The 16,194-nt window shown below is 50.1% G+C and overlaps 5 protein-coding genes across 5 annotated transcripts; 4 read left to right on the top strand and 1 right to left on the bottom strand.

Moving 5' to 3' along the window:
• Positions 1–1,751: 1,751 nt before the first annotated feature.
• Positions 1,752–7,463, bottom strand: LTR84_007833 (uncharacterized protein; the record flags this gene model as incomplete). Its single annotated transcript, XM_064851385.1, has 1 exon — positions 1,752–7,463. One exon carries the CDS (start codon positions 7,461–7,463, stop codon positions 1,752–1,754), a length of 5,712 nt encoding a protein of 1,903 aa, XP_064710388.1.
• Positions 7,464–8,712: 1,249 nt separating this feature from the next.
• Positions 8,713–9,021, top strand: LTR84_007832 (uncharacterized protein; the record flags this gene model as incomplete). Its single annotated transcript, XM_064851384.1, has 1 exon — positions 8,713–9,021. One exon carries the CDS (start codon positions 8,713–8,715, stop codon positions 9,019–9,021), a length of 309 nt encoding a protein of 102 aa, XP_064710387.1.
• A 512-nt stretch (positions 9,022–9,533) lies between these two features.
• Positions 9,534–10,204, top strand: LTR84_007831 (uncharacterized protein; the record flags this gene model as incomplete). The annotated part of the gene is made up of 2 exons (XM_064851383.1): positions 9,534–9,995; positions 10,067–10,204. The coding sequence occupies 2 exons, from the start codon at positions 9,534–9,536 to the stop codon at positions 10,202–10,204; spliced, it is 600 nt and encodes a 199-aa protein (XP_064710386.1).
• Positions 10,205–11,124: 920 nt separating this feature from the next.
• LTR84_007830 (uncharacterized protein) lies at positions 11,125–12,316 on the top strand (the record flags this gene model as incomplete). Its single annotated transcript, XM_064851382.1, has 3 exons — positions 11,125–11,174; positions 11,237–11,300; positions 11,435–12,316. 3 exons carry the CDS (start codon positions 11,125–11,127, stop codon positions 12,314–12,316), a joined length of 996 nt encoding a protein of 331 aa, XP_064710385.1.
• Positions 12,317–12,903: 587 nt separating this feature from the next.
• On the top strand, positions 12,904–15,757 carry LTR84_007829 (uncharacterized protein; the record flags this gene model as incomplete). The annotated part of the gene is made up of 7 exons (XM_064851381.1): positions 12,904–12,922; positions 12,981–13,296; positions 14,119–14,633; positions 14,695–14,734; positions 14,785–15,366; positions 15,417–15,681; positions 15,737–15,757. 7 exons carry the CDS (start codon positions 12,904–12,906, stop codon positions 15,755–15,757), a joined length of 1,758 nt encoding a protein of 585 aa, XP_064710384.1.
• Between the last annotated feature and the right edge of the window lie 437 nt (positions 15,758–16,194).

Raw genomic sequence — 16,194 nt, 5'->3', positions numbered from 1 at the left:
CCACATTCTGCATGGTCGACGGATTGCGGAGTGAATAGTCCCCGAAATCTCCGCCGCGCCCGAGAGACGACTTTGTCTCCGTCCGGGTGGTTCGATTGAACGAGGCCATCTTTCATCCAACCATCCGTACGGCACGCGAATGGTACCGAGTAACTCGTACATTCCATCTGTAGACATGGAAACTGCAGGAAACCAACAACCTCACTAGCCATCAGTCGCACTCAAACTAGGTCCGACAGCCCGACCCCGATATCCCAAGTTCTCAATGGTGATGGTTCATCGTATTTGGGCCAAAACCTGAACCCTGCTTCATCGTGAATACCTCTTGTTAGATCTCATCTAGACCCAAAAGGGTTCGTCTGATCCAGCCCTGTTCTGACAAACCACAGGCTCTAAAGTCACCAGCAATCCTGAACATGGTAAAGCGAACGAGTTCCAACCTCCCAAGATTGACGTTCAATCCTTGGGAAGAGAAAAACCAAGGATGGTTTCGGCCGAAAGACACCGCACAAACGGGGTGATCAAAGTCCCTAGACTCCATAGGTAGCCATGCAAAGTCACACAGCTATCGGTCGAGTAAGTCGTCCACCTCCACGGACTTTGTTTTCCATCCATCATCGAAGAATAATCAATGAACGTCCATCCGTATTTCCAATCCCCTGTTCGTGCTTTGTAAATTCCCTTTCCCTCTCTACCTGCTCACCATTCGTCCGCCGTGATGCATTCCCCAGCCAATGGAGCATTACCCGACGCCGCCCGCACATCCTCGCTCTAGAAGACCGAAAGATAATGGTCATCCTCCCATCATCTCAACTGGATCGCCTAGCCCTCTCCCAGGATTCCCCACTTGGGACCTTTTTTTCTGATAGCAAGTGGGAAACGAGGCGTTCGGCTGAGCCATTTTTCCCTACCTGTCATGTTCTTCCAGTATGGATACCTGTATCATTTCCGGTAAGCTACATGGGCAGGTTCTGGAGTCTGGAAGGAATTGAATTGAGAGTCGAGATCGATAAGCGTGGAAAGTGGAACACTCGGTGAGTTGATCACCTGGGGTGGATACCGCGTTACGCTTTCCCTTTTCTCGTTCTCTCGTTCTCGTCCATCGACTGCGAGACGAAAATACTCTGCAGATGAGCCTGAGGTCTTTGTTCCTTTGCTTTGTTCTTCAAGTCGTGTGACTTGCGAGGGTCTCTGTTGCTGCCACGTGAGTCGTGTGGTCCACACGATCGTTTTTGAGGTAGGTGGCAAGGGCTCTCTTGTGCCCTTTGTTTGTAACTTAAGACTTGGCGATCCCGGTCGTCCATGGAAGCAGAAGTGGAGTTTTCGAAAGAGAGGAAGAAGAAGTATGTCGCTAATAGGTAAGTACAGCTGGAAGTCTACATGGGAAGAGCAGCGATTGGACTGGGTTGTTTATGTAAGAAATTGCATTCGCATTGTGGTCTGTATCAGTACCTTGTGGATCTACATTCAATCACTCCGAGAGCAACCGGTTAGTTGACTCTCAACTTGGGTAGGGATGAATCTATCATTCATCCTATCATTCAGTGCTTAGTATTGTGCTCAAGTCTTTGACTGGCCAATCTCTATTCCAGTGTGGTTCACGTTACTCCTGCTCAGCTTAGACACAGTGCCCCGGCTGACGCCCTCAAGCCTGTTCTCCATCTCATAACCTCCCCATGTTGTCAACTTTTTGGCATATCATGTGGATGGTGATATTCTGCTTCTTGCCCTAGGGTGTAAGACAGTCTCATTCATTCTTCCTCGGACTCGTCAGATTCATCTTCCGATTCCGATTCCGACTCATGGTCAGGTAGCTCCCAAGTTGCAGGATATCTTAACCTGGCCACGACAAGCTCGCTCCGAGTAGAAGCGAACGTGGGATCGCTTTCCAAGAAATGTTGGCCTAGTGGAGTGCGTAACCACCCCGGATTTCGTACGACCCAGTCATATGCGACTCGTTCTTGGTTGCCTTGTCCGGGAACAGGCTCGAATTCGCGAGGAAGATCTGGACGAGTGGGAGCAACTTGGTGTTCGGCCAAAATATTCCGAATCTGTTGCAAGCCTTCTTGATATAGCCTTTCTCTTTCAGCATTAGAGTCTGTGTCCGACAGATCTTGATCGGGATCTTCCCAGTCTTCGCCGGCATTTGATCCGTCTTGACTCGGGAACTGGGCTTCAGGGTCCCCTGCATCAGAGACAACGTATGGTTTACCATCGCTTTCCGACTGTGACTCGTATGCAGTGTGCTCCTGGCCATCATCATCGGCGTAATTCTGGTTTGGCGGGGACCGCCTGCCCAGACTCGAACCATTGTCGCCGGAAGGGCCAGATCGAGGACTGTCATCGTGGTCAAGGAGCGCTCTCAAGTCTTTGTCGGCATCATCGAGTTCCCTTCGCGACCCGTCGTCGAAGTCGGCGTCTTCACCAGTCCACCCTGCTTTGTTGGCGTCGGGACCCTCATCCTCATCAAATGGGATATTGTTGTCAAGCCATTCACCTGCAGGACCGGGTGCCTCAAACTGATCGGCGTCCGCATAGACGCTTTTGTTCAACCAGTCTTGGTGAACCTGATCATTCCTCAGACGTCCGCTTAGAGAAACGTTGGGATCGGCGCCTGGTCTGAAAGCATTGCCGAACCGATCTTGGCTGGCCACGGTTGCAACTGGATCCCATGCCGAATGCAAAGTCTGATCTTGTGGGACTGGGGTGCTGTTGATCAACAATCCACCCTGCTGATAAAAGTCCCGCACCTCTTCGTCTGTAAAAGCCACCGGTCCATAGTTTGGCTCATTCCACCGGTCGTCTTCCTGGAAGTCTTCCAGGGGTTGTTGTGCTTCTTGGAAGTCACCCATGTCACCAACATATTGATTGTCGAACTGCGGCATCATAGCAGGCACAGTATCAGCTGGTTGAGTCATGTCAACGTCATCCATATCCACGTCAGGATCTTGCCAGTCTCCATCCTCATCGCCATTTCCATCGACTGTCATTGGCTCTGGAGAGCCCTGCTTGGAGTTTCTATCGCCATACAAGTCTCCAGATTCAATGCCCTGCTGAGGTCTGCCAAAGCCTGGAAACGCCACGGCTTGTTCTGCCACCGTTGAAACTGGTGCTTCCACCGTGGTAGCCGAGGGAAAGCCACTGTTTGTAGGCAGGGTGGGTTGATACCCGAATCGGTGGTCGAAGGCACTGGCGTCTGTCCCGTAGGCATTTCCGAACATGGCTTCCATGTTATCCTCATCAATCAGGACATCATCTTGTGCTGGATCATAGCTTATTCGAGAGTGAGCCTCGGCGTGAACTCGTGGAGCTTGTTGCGGGCCGTGATGACCCCCAGATGGTCCAGGGAGAGTTGTGGCCGGTGGATTGGAAGGAGCAGACGGGCCGTCACGGATATGTTCCATGTCATTGTTGTATTGCGGGCTGGGATTTGCTGCATCTTGGATGAACATCTCTTGGTCTTGAGGCTCCTGAGGAGGATTGAAAAACAGCAGAGGCAGTGGAGTATGCGCTGCTTGTAGAGGAACATCTTGGGCTGCTAATCGCATCGTTTGAGCCTCCTGTTGCACTCGTGCTTGTGCCTCCTGTTCCGCTTGTGCCTGAGCCTGCTGAACATATCGTGCTTGAGCCTCTCGAAAATATCGTACTTGAGCCTCCTGATGCGCTCGTGCTTGTGCCTCTTGTCCCGCTTGGGCTTGAGCCTGTTGAAGATGTTGTGCTTGTAGGGCAGCCTGATCCTCTTGGGCTAGTTGGAACTGCATTTGGCTCAGTACATCTGTCATGGCCTGCATCGAGAAGAATTCTTGTTCCTGTTGTTCAGGTGCCTCAAGAGTGTGGTTTCCAAGCGTTGGAGCCGCCGATTTAGATTCTTCATCGGCTTCCAAGTCGATAATGACTTGGAGAGTCTCGCTTGTCGTTTGTGCCGGTTCTCTTGCCTTCCGTCGACGGACTGGGAAATCAATCTCGTCATCCCCTGGCGTGAAAGGAAGGGGCACTTGCGCTGGATCGATCTCAGCCTGTGTGGACTCGCAGCTGGATGGTGCGGGAACTGTCGCCTCCTGTTGAGAATCGGGGAAATCAACTGCATCATCTCCTGAAGTGTAAGGAAGCGGTATTGCTTCTGGTTGGGCCTGTGGAGGGGGGTCAACGGTGTATCTTCCAAGAGTGAAAGGGGCGGTCGCAGGTGCTGCTGGTTGAGATGGGACTTCAATAGTGTACGGTCCAAGCATCAGAGCAGCCGGTGGTGTAGGCGCTTGTTGTTGGACCATAGAATTAAAGTTGAAGTTATATCCCGTACCAGGACGAGGTGTCGAGAGAGAAGTTTGATGGGTATTGCTGCCTCCAGCGTCCATTTCGGACATGGTTTGTTGGAACAGCGATGGTCGATCGACGTTGGTCAATTCTCCAGCTCTATTTCCTCTAGCCCCTGCTTGTACACGCGATGACAGTGAAGCGGGACCTCGCTCAGATCTTCCACCTGTGCGGGTATTTCGACCATACGGACTCCACGCATTGCAGGGTTCTCGAACACCCTGAGGGCGTGAGTTTCTCGATGTACGCTCGTTGATTAGAGCCGCTTGTGGAGGTACTGGAGCAGCGACTTCGATATTCTGGTTCTCAGCTAATGGGACAATACCACCAGCCGATTCATTTGAGGAGAATGCTTCTTGAGTCTGCCCTGATTGCTCGCTCGAAGTCTCATCCTGGTTCCCGTTTACAGATCTTTCTTGAGCCTGCGCCACATTGTTTTGAACAAAGGCTGCAGTGAGGTTGCCGTCGTCCGCAGAAGATGATGAGTCGCTCTCCCAATCGTCTTCATCGTCTTTTTCTTCAGTCGAGGTGGGAGGAGGGTTGTCGGATTTGGGTGCGGCTGGTGGATTGGTCTCATTTTGAGATCCATGAGCGGAAGGAGTCTGCGCCTTGCTGTTTTCAGTCAAGGCTGCAGTTTGTGGTTCCGCGTCTTCAGGTGGTGAGGTGATGCTTTGTCGCTCACCTTCATCGTGAGACTTCTTAGGTTGATCGTCCGAAGGGTCATCTTGAGATCCATAAGTAGAATGGGCCTGCGCCTCAGCATTTTCGTGCGAGTCAGCAGCAAGTTTTTCTTCGTCAATTTTTGATTCGTCAAACAGAGAATCGATCTCCTCAGCCTCGTCTCCAGTTGGCGCTGCCGGAGATTGCTCGGTTTCGGTTGTGGCGGATGGATTTGTCTCATCTGTGGTGTTCTCGACCAGTTTGTCATCTTGCTCGTGGGCTCCAGCGAGAGATGTGGCCTCTTGGATCTCCTCAGTAAGTTCAGCACCCTCCGTCTGGGCGGGGAACTCCTTTTCCTCCTCAGTAGAAATCTCAGCCTCGTCTTGAAGAGATTCTTCGACAGTGGCTTGAGCTGAGGCGTCTGTATTGCCATCTTCAAGCTTTGGAGAGATGGTTCCATTCTGCTCGTTTTCAAGTTCTGACTCAACAGACAATTGAGGGTCTTCTCCTGTGGATTTAGAGACCTCTCTGTTGGACTTATCGGCACTAATCGGGGCAGTATTCGAAGTCTCTGCTTCTGGAGATCTTTGGGATTCTTCATTTGTTGACAATTCCGGAGGATGCTGTGTCTCATCGTCATTTGCAGTTAGGTCTTGAGCTTCTCCTTCTTTTTCGCCGCTCTCGCCTTCGGAACACGATTCAGTGCTAAAATCCCGAGACTTAAATTTTTTCAGGCGCGGCTTCTGCTGGTATGCTTCATTTTTGAAATCTTCCACACGCTGCAATAGACGGGGTACAGTAGCATTGCCAACAGATACGGTTCGAGTCTCAGCTCGGCGTTTCCCAGCAGCCACGTTTGATTGCTTGGGAGAAGAATTGGGACTCTCGGCGTCGCTTTCATCATCGAGGTCAGGCATTAGAGGGAGACATCGACGGACTAGACTCTCTGCACCTGGAGGTGGTGGATTGCTGTCGTCATCGTTGTCGTCGTCATCGTTGTCGCCTTTGTCATCTGAGTTTTCATCTTCATTCTCAGAGGCAGGTTTGGACCCGATCGCGTCCTTCTTGTCTTGATCATCCGTCGGCTCTGGGCCATCAACTTGACTGGCTGTGTTCGATCCAGAAGATTCACCACCGGGAAGACCCTCGATGGCTCTGTCTTTGCCCTTTCCGCCATGACCACCTGCGGAAGAGTCTGGTCTATTCTCGATTTGAAGGTATGGTGCTGGACCATTGTCAATTGCCAGTGCTTGGCGCAGCTCCTGTCCTCTAACTTCTCTTTGGATTGCCCGGCTGGACTTGATATCTTCCAGGTCTTCTTCCAGAATCACAGTCTGTCTGCTTCGCTGGACTCTTGCGAGGGCATTATTGTGCTCAAGTGGCTCATATTGTTCATCTTGAGCTATTTTTGTTGCACGCGCTGTTTGTTCGCGCTCGAGCGTTCCTTGCTGCTCTAGATGCTGACGCTGCTCTTGTACGTAAACTTGCGGTCTCAACTTCGCCATTTGGGCACGAATTTCAAGGGCTTCGCGTCGCTCGAGTCGCTCGGTGTTCCTCTCAAATGCCATGTCACGTCTGGTATTCCAAGTTTGATGACACATGTAGAAGCAACTCGAGATCATATCGCACAGTTTGAGGATTGTGAAGGTTATGGACTTCACAAGCGCCAGTAACCCTATGCACCCTAACAAAACTACCTGGATGACCCGGACCACGAACAATTCTCCTTTCTGGTGTTGGAATTCGATCATGAAGTCGTACACGACATCAAACCAAGAACTGATCGTTGCTGGATCAGGACTGTTTGTCAACAAGACTCGGACGGCTGCCAGTAAATACGGCGCGTCGTCATCTGGTTGGGCAGCTGGCAGTAGAACAGCTGAGTTGTCGGGTCTGTACGGCTTCTTGTGCAGGACAGGAAACACAGCAGGACAGATCGATTGGTGTGTGAAGTAGGCCAGAGGGATGTTTAGGCACTGGTCGGATGGTATTGGAGTGTCGGTGCTGACATCGACAACCTCAGAGGTGACTTCCATGACGGGTTCCTCCTTGCCAGAATAGACGACTGTGTAGTGGATCACAGAAGTTGTTGCGGTCGGAAATTGGCCAACGGTTTGTGTGGTGGTTATGACCGTTTTGGTAGGTGCGAGCCATTCAGAGACGTCAACGTCTTTCTCGGTTGGTTCGTCGAAGGTGAGTTGTTCCACTGGAGGGCTGAAGTCGGTGAGATTGGGGCTCGAGGACTGGAAGAAGTGATACCAGCCTCGGTTTGTACCTATTTGATATAACGGAATGGCAGAAACACCGAGACTCAGACCTGCAAGACCTGCAGGCGTGCCAGCGGCTTGAACCACGACCGCTCCATATTGCACTCCTTGTTGCGCCAGAGGTGCTGCGTATTGCACCAGGCGAGCAATATTAAAGGCGGCGGCTGCTTGAGAGAAGAAGAAGAGGAGGGAGAGGAGGAGGATGGGATTTGAGAGGAACTTCATCTTTGCGAAGTGGGGATTGTGATGGACGATAGAGATGCCGGTGTCCACTTTACTGGGGCTTGGGTTGCCACGAAGAGAGTAGAGAGAAAGGGTCAATTTGTTGTTGTTCTTTCGAGAGAAGAGTCGTTGTCTTGTTTGAATTGTCAATGGGACAAGATGTGTTTTGGTTTGGAAATTGTTGCTTCAACAAGGGTAGCATGATGGTTTATCTGTCGATTTGGTAAACGAGAAGGATGGTTGAAAGGTTTGTGGGAGTGTGACAGAGAGGGAAAATGCCAGAGACTGGGATTTTAGTGTGAAGCGTTTGAACAATGCAGGCATTCATTCACTGCCTGTGTAATAAATTCACCAGTGAGGCAGTCTTTGTGAATAGAGTCACCACTTTCACACGTGAATGAGCATTGGTTGCCGCGACAAAGTCGACGCCAGTGAAGGACAATGGGCCGCCGTCTTGAACAATGCAGCACGAATAAACACTGTGAATGCCATCAAGACCTTCTCTTTCATGGCCAATCCTTTGGTCTTTGAGTCTTTTTGCCTTGATTCTGATTGTTCTGATGCTGGTGGTCGTCCTTGTACGGACGAGGCTCGCGATCCAGGGGCCCGCCCCGGGTAATGAGCTCCGACAATCTCCACCAGCATTCAAGCAGAGGCCACACAACATGATGAAGTCGATGGATATAGAATGGCTATGCTGTAGTCCCTTCGCCAGTCTTGTATTTATTGGACAGATGATTATCTATTCACCCATGTTTGATGTCTCGCATTCAATGCTTCAGCCTCAAGGTTGATTTAGACAATGAAGGCCAAGCCTGACGGGGCTGTAACAAAACATGACGGTTTTGTGACAAGTGCACCAGCCACTTTTTCTAATGACACGAAAAACCAATACCTATCCAGTTTGAGCTGTCATTTTGTAGATCGTATGATGTCGATGGCTTGGACTTCGATTCCCAGACTCGACTGCACATGTCTTGATGCCTGGGGGATCTAGGCATGGATGTGGCCTGAACAGGGCAACCTTTAGGTCTGAAAACCTGTTTCTGTAGACCGTGCTTTTCGAGTGTAGCCAGGCACAAGTATCGGGTATATCTATGCGAACATCTCTGGAATTCTTTCCCGACCTATTCTGATTTCTCATCTCCAACTAAAACGTCTTAGACATCAAAGAAGGTCGTCTTCCCAGAGTTTGATCCAGCCCCATTTCCCCCAACAAACAACCACTCTACCTTAAACATATACATCAAACATGTCTGAAGACGCAGGCTTTTTCAAAAAGACATCTGAGGCAGTTGCATCTGCTGGAGCGTCTGTTGCTGGTGCAGTATCTGGCAGTCTCTCACTGGGTGCCAATGCATCTCACAAAAAGACAACTACCACCAAGACAAAAACTACGCTTCCTGCCGGCGCGGGTTATGAACAACAGCAGCCTATTGCAAATGGAGTGCCAGCTCAAGTTGGTGGTGGGCAACAGAAGCGCCTGACTCAGCAGCAGGCCGATGCTTTGTATGAGGAGAGGATGGAGGAGGAGTATGCGAAGAGGGAAGGCGGTGCATGAGATTGTCCTACCTTCGCATTGAGTACTTTTCTAAAGACCCGAGTCCATTTCTTCTTGAATTGGAGCTTGGTGAAGGCGAACGACCACGCCCACGGATTCAAATCTCTGAGACAAACGACATATTGGGGTGGCGAAGCTTAGAGGTGAGACTCGCAGCATTGTAATTTTAGAACGTTTGTAGCAAAGTCAACTCGATATCTACATATATGTGTCCTTTCCTGAGCGAACTTCTCCCCCATGATGTTCTTTGATGGCCATGTCTCTTTGGCTTCGAGTTCAAGTTGTCAAAGTAGGTAAAAGAACATGTGACGTCATCGTACATGGCTTCCTGGGAGGCCCATTCAGCAACTCACCTATCACAACTCGTTTAATTTCACTCTGGTTCTGTGTGATTTTTGACGAGATTCCCGTAAGGTCCGAGGTTCAAGTTGTGCAGTTCACACCCGGAGAACATAGCAGCGAGGCCAGAACTCACCTCGTTCTATCAAGGCTGTACATATTTATCTACGAAGATGGCACCAAATCTTTCCCAAGCGATTGAACGGATTGATGCTGCTCATAGCGAAGACCCCACCAAGGTCGACATCGATGGAGAGCCAACGCCATATGAACTGATCTACGCCAAGAAAATGTCCAAATTCCTCGAACTTCATACACCGAATCCGGACCCGTTACTGGCTACAGCAGCACGAGCGCAGCATTTTCGGAGATGGGAGGTCCCTCGCGATTCGTATCCCAGGACGAAACCTGGCTATTTTGCTTGGAGAACCTTTCTCAAGAAACGACAAGCTGATCAGGTTCGGCAGCTGTGCTTGGATTGTAACTACAGCGAGGCAGAGGCAGATAAGGTGGCGGCTCTAGTCGCCAAGGAGGATTTGAAGAAAGGTGAGGGGAAAGGCGATGCAGATGCTCAGATTATTGAGGATGTTGCATGTCTCGTGTTTTTGGATGATCAATTTGACGAATTTGAAAAGGTCAGTATGTGTTGTTAAGGATTCTGCTTCTCCGGATTCTGTGGGCAGTCTAACCAATCTTTTCTTGCTAGGGCCATGACGAGGAGAAAATCATCGGAATCTTGCAAAAGACTTGGGTCAAGATGGGAAAGCGTGGACAGGATCTAGCATTGCAAATGGATCTTAGCGATCGAGCAAAGGAACTGGTGGGAAAAGCCCTTGCTGGATAATAAGATCTTCAATATCACCCAGATGGCTTACTTTCGGATCGCGCTTTCTCCCCGTATAGAAGCCGTATGTACCGGGAATACCAGGTGCACAGGTATCAGGTCGTCCATACGCCATAAAAGCAAGATGAGAGCATCTTGGAATCACTGCAGGAGACCAAACGAAAACGCCACCTGAACTCGATCTGGAAGAGCGGGATATCCGAGGATAATATGGGACGAGGCTGACATTGGCAGTGGGAACAGTCAGGCTATGTGCAATCCCACCTCCCACCGTGGGACCGGACACCCTCCTGTGCACGTATTCACAAGTCATCCAATAAAACATGTCCAACACCGGTCTTATGTCCAGCAGTTCAGACTATGAGCCACTTTTGGTCATTGGTACTTGTGGGAATCAGACTGAATGAAATCTCCCAGTTCACGCCTAAATTGTCAGGCAGCGTGCTTCGGAGGTATCCTCGGATATCAAATGAGAAAGCGAGTTCTGGGGTAGACCATTGATCAAGTACTCACCACCTAAATACGTAACTAAGGTACTGTATACTCATCGTTCCCATAGGAAGTATTCAGATCGGGTTTCCAAGCCCAAGACACTTCGGTTCAGGCCGTCAGCGTAGTAATTACTTAGACACCTAGGTAGATGCCAATCGGGGAAAGATAGGAACCACCAGGACTTAACGATGTAAAATGCGGAGTCCAGGGATGTTGCTAGGCACGAAATGGATGCTGGTTCACACTGCTCCGCACTCCGATCAACCCCACCTAAGCCGAACGGTCAGGCATATTATTGTACGACGTCCGACAACTTGAAATGTAAAAGGCACGAATTCGTCCCGGGCATTCATTAACACGCCTCCAAGTTGTCGAGATTCTTTTTTACATACTAACTATATTCTTCCCGTGCACTTTAGTCACCGAATATGACGAGCCCCTACGCAAAGATCGATTGCCACTCCCACTATCTCCCGGAGTGAGTATTCTCTTCAACCATACCCTGAAGGTTGGACAGTAAGGCTGACATCCTCGACCTAGAAAATACCGAGAAGCACTTGCAGCAAATGGCCACAAGAACCCAGATGGAATGCCTGCCATTCCTGTAAGTTGAATCCAGGTTTCTGCTTGACTACTTCTCCGACCAAGTGAATACACATCTTATTCTACTCTACTCATGTCACTCGTTACTCAATTCAACTACGAAAGTCTAATGACCATCTCTGTTCCCAAATCTAGCATTGGGATGAGCACGAGCACCTGGAGATGATGAAGGACATGAACATCACAAAATCAATCATCAGCGTCAGTTCCCCGGGCTGTTATCTGAAGAACGGCGAGACCCAGCTGGCACGAGATCTTGCACGACACGTCAATGAGGTAGCGTCCGACCTCAAGAAGCGAAGACCCGAGCAATTCGGATTTTTCGCCTCTCTACCCCTAGCCGACGTCGAGGGGTCCCTTCAAGAAGTGCCCTACGCCCTGGACGAGCTCGATGCAGACGGATTCGTGGTCATGACGAATTTCGGCGGGCGGTATCTGGGCCACAAAGACTTTGACGCGATTTTTGATGAGTTGAATAAACGGAAAGCCGTTGTTTTTATGCATCCCACCACACCCTGCTTACTCGACGGCACGGCGGCGACACCCATCACAGATTTCCCACGTCCCATGTTCGAGTTTCTCTTCGATACGGCGCGGGCGGTCATTAACCTGTTCTTATCCGGTACGGTCAGTCGGTGTCCAGATATCAAGTTCATCGTGCCGCATATGGGAGGGACTTTTCCACCACTGATCAATCGATTTGCGACGATTGGGTCGTTGCTCCAGTTGCCCAATGTCGACCGGAATGTGAGTCCGAGCTGGGTCAAGGAGCGACTGAACTCGCAATTTTACTTCGACACGGCGGGTTGGGCTTTCCCGGATCAGATCAAGGGCCTACTTGAGTATGTCACAGTGGATAGAATGTTGTATGGCAGTGACTACCCCTTCACGCCGGCGAAAGCCGTGGGAGTGTTGTCTGGGGACCATGACACCCACATGCCCAAGGTTTTTCCCAATGAGGAGGATAGAGAGAAGCTTGCAAACAAAAATGCTGTCAAATTGTTTGGCAAGAAGTGATGTAAAGCTCAGACATAGGGATGGTCTCAGGACGGATTGTCCGCGGGTTGGAAATCGAGACATCGAACCCGACCCGCCACCCTTGCCACGAGGGTTGAGCAGCCAAGGGAAAGTGAAGCGTTACTAGTACCATAGACTCCAATGCCATTCATTAAAATCGTCCATGGGTGTTGGAAACTCGATCTTTGAGACGCCAAAGATTATGGCTGTGCATAGTGGTGGTCGATATCTTTTGCCCGGAAGTTGAGTCCGAGCCTGGGCATGCCCACCTCGTTCCTCGGCAGCGTCATGGTGCAACACTTGGGTGAAGTCATGGCATTTCAAGGAAACCAAGGAGTGCCTGGGTGTTCTGCTGGGCATGGGGTATAAGAATAGAGGAGGTCGCGAGCCGGATGTAATGGCATTGTTGATTATTATCTAGATCATTGGTATTCCATTCTGATAACTATATTGCAAGCGCACCTACCATTGAATAAGACCGAACCTATCACACTTTCAACGAGATATCTTCCAACGATCATACCAAGTACTAGTATTTGACATCATAAAGCCTTGAGAGGCACAAGATCTTGAGTCACATCATCAAAATGTCAAGCACCCTCAACGGTATGCAGACCACGCGGCCCTGAGCAATGAGGGGCGGTCCTGACTAATAAATCAATAGCCCCAGAGACAACAGCCTCGCATTCCGAGCTATTCGGACTCACAGGACAGAAGCGACCATCAACTACAGCAGGTTCCGGTCCCGGGACAGGAATCATTGGCACCAGCGGACACGCAGGAGCAATCAACAAGGCAGCAGACACATTAGGATCCGGGTCCATAGCCTCATCCGAGACGGCTGGCATGCAACAAGGTGGAAAGAGCAATGCAATCATTGGCTCTGGAGGAGAACAATTCACACCGAGTCAGGGAAATGGAGATGTTGGTCGAGAACGACAAGAGAAGAAGAGTCTGGTTGATAAATTGAATCCATTGAAGTGACAGAGGGTGCCGAGGTTGGGGGAAAGAGAATGTTGATGATGATGTAATCTGGTCTCCATGATGAGCATATCGGGACTGGACACCAGGTATGATAGAAGGTGATTTTCAAGCAATAATGCAATGAACTGTATGATATGATAATTATTTATTCAATTTCTGGGTATTATCCTGCTGCTTCGTCTTGCATGTTACGGAAGGGAAGGTATCTGTAAAAGACGCTGAAATACCTTGTGGCCAGTGGCCACCGTGACGCCGAGTGGAAGCTAGGGGTGCTAGTGCCTAAGCAACAGAAGCTACGGGGCATCTTAGGTGGAATTAGTAGCGGCCAAGTGTGACTTGGGGGCGCTAACCCTGCGGTCAGACTCCCTCTAGAAGCCCTTAGTGCACCGTTATGGGCAAGTGCCATCTGGGTAAAAGTGGCAGGGTAGGGATCTCAATCCTGCTCCCGCCTCGCCGCATCCGCTCTCTAACTTGGAATGGATGATTGACACTGCACTGACTACCACTACTCTTCAATCTTGTTCTCCATCCCACTGCCAGTGCTCGGGGTATTTGCCATCTATCATCTGCAGAGCTCGACGTCACTCAAGTCCTACCGTTTTATCAGAGTGAAACCTCACAGCAACTCTAAAGGAACCTGAACAGCAGAACGAGGTCGCCTTTTTGTTACCAGCGGTCGGTCAACAAGTTCCTGGCGCGCCATTCCCCATTGGCAACCAACACAGGACTTGCTCCCACTGCGCGCTTCCAGTCCAGTCCACCTCAATCCAATCATTCCCCTCAACTAGACTCGTCTCACTATCACTCATCAACTCAAGCCCAAGCCCCCCTTTGTCACCAAACCAATTGCCCACCACGGCGTTGACGACCATCAACAATCGCGACGCTGATCCAGACAAGATTGACTTTGCTCCTCCGCCTCAGTTTTCCGGTTCAGACGTCGCTTCTTCCTCAGGTCTATCAGCACGACCTCCACCTTTCTCCTCCCTCTACTTTCCTTCTGCAGCCGAACTTGATCGCCTGAGGGCCACTGTTGCCGAGACTGCTTGCGACAATCCGCTCGTAACTGCTCCGGCGCCCTCCTTTGAGGAGGCTCTCGCCGACGACGAAGCCGAGTCCAAGGCTCAAGCCGATTCAAAGGCCACCCTTCCGCAGGACTCAAAGGCCCAGTCTTCAAAAGCAGTCGTCGACGAAGGAGAACCTCCACCTCCCTATACCGAAGGTTCGAGTCCTTTAGACTCGTTTTCCTACGTCATGGCCACTGCCGGTGGTCCTGCGAGTATCATCACACAAGTCCAGCAAAGTGCCGGTCCTCCTATCAATACTCTGGGAGGTAAGATATATTGTCCCCATTAATTTCACGGGGTGCGAGGCATACTAACGTCATACAACAGCCGGAGAGGCTACGGATGAGCACATCACTCTGGATTTGAGGTAAGCCAGTTACCCAGTACGCAATCGAACCTTTAACTGACACGGTATAGAGGAACGCAATTCACATTATCTCGCGATGAGCTACTGACACTTCCCGAATTTGTACTATTATCATTATTCCCCAATGGTCTCCTGCCAGACGGTCATATGAACTCATTCCACGATGGCGATGTCTATCCTGTTGATGTAGGTACCATTACACCTGCACACGTTTTGTCCATTCTTAGCAATCCTTATTATTACATGGGAGATTTAACGTATTTTTCGCAGTATGACCCAGCATCGCTTCAGTATATGTTAAACTTCTTTCGAGACGTTGCTCAATCCATACCATCCACAACTCCATCACCAACCACACCGCCCGATGGCGATGCCAGGGAGATCACACTTGAACCTCCCATGTCATCCACCAAAGACATGCTTCAAGACCGAGCAGGTATCATTGTCCTGAGAGAGGATCTCGATTTCTATGTCATTCCTCCCAAGCCAGATATTGAACAAGCTGAGATGACCGAAGTCAAGAGAGCGGCGGGCAAATCATTACTTCGACAGAATGGAATCTTTTCTGGACTGAAACGGAGTGAGGAAGCTGGCACCACTGAACAGCATCTGATAGAAATGCTGACTGCTGGGTAATTGAATGAGACTCGTCGACTGTTGTGTGCAAGCTAACGGTCAATAGGGGGTTCAATCACGATGACGCATGGGGTCACCGGGCAGGGGAACCCAACAAGGCCGTCATCTGCAGTTTAGCACTTGCTCGACTACGCACCGATATCAAAGGTGATTTAGCTGGGGGAAATGCAGTTGGCATGGCCCAAAAGCTTCTGCTCTTCTGGCGGAAACCAGCACGAAGATGTTGGTGGGAAGGAGTTGACCTTGACAACGTTGAAGGAGTCGAGGGCAGTGTCAAGGTGTGGATTCGAAGAGTATGGACTTTGGAGATGGTGAGCATCCCACAATATATCTGGAAATCGGTCTCGATGCTAACATGACTTACAGAGTGTCATTGGATTACGGTGATCTTAAGAACACTGTCTCTCTTTGTTTTGTTGCGGTTGGTTCAAGAAGTGCGAAGTCTTCAAAATCGATTTAGTGATATCCCATTGGAAGGCATTACTGGGAGCATTTGTTGCGTCTGTGGTGCTGGAATGGATATGGCTTTACCCATTTTGAAACACCCGAGAACGATGCTCCTTACAACGGCGTCATTGAACAGGGCTAAGGGTCTGCCAAAGTGCTCGATCCTCAACTACAGCGAGAGGACTCGGGATCTGAAAAACTTTTATACAGTCTTTAATATTTACAGATAACCCACGCTAAGAACATGTTGGGGACTCTGGTGGTAGGTATATATGGAGTAGGATGCTTGCGGGATTGAAGTCAGAACTCAGAACTCAGCATCCCGAGCCCCGAACGACGTTCGTCTAACTTGATTGTCCGCTCAGTTATTCCCGACT

This window comes from Exophiala bonariae (assembly GCF_035927105.1).
Source record: "Exophiala bonariae strain CCFEE 5792 chromosome Unknown scaffold_3, whole genome shotgun sequence".
NCBI lineage: Eukaryota > Fungi > Ascomycota > Eurotiomycetes > Chaetothyriales > Herpotrichiellaceae > Exophiala > Exophiala bonariae.
The sequence above is the reverse complement of the archived record's forward strand: the minus strand, read 5'-3'. Positions and strand labels throughout refer to the sequence as shown.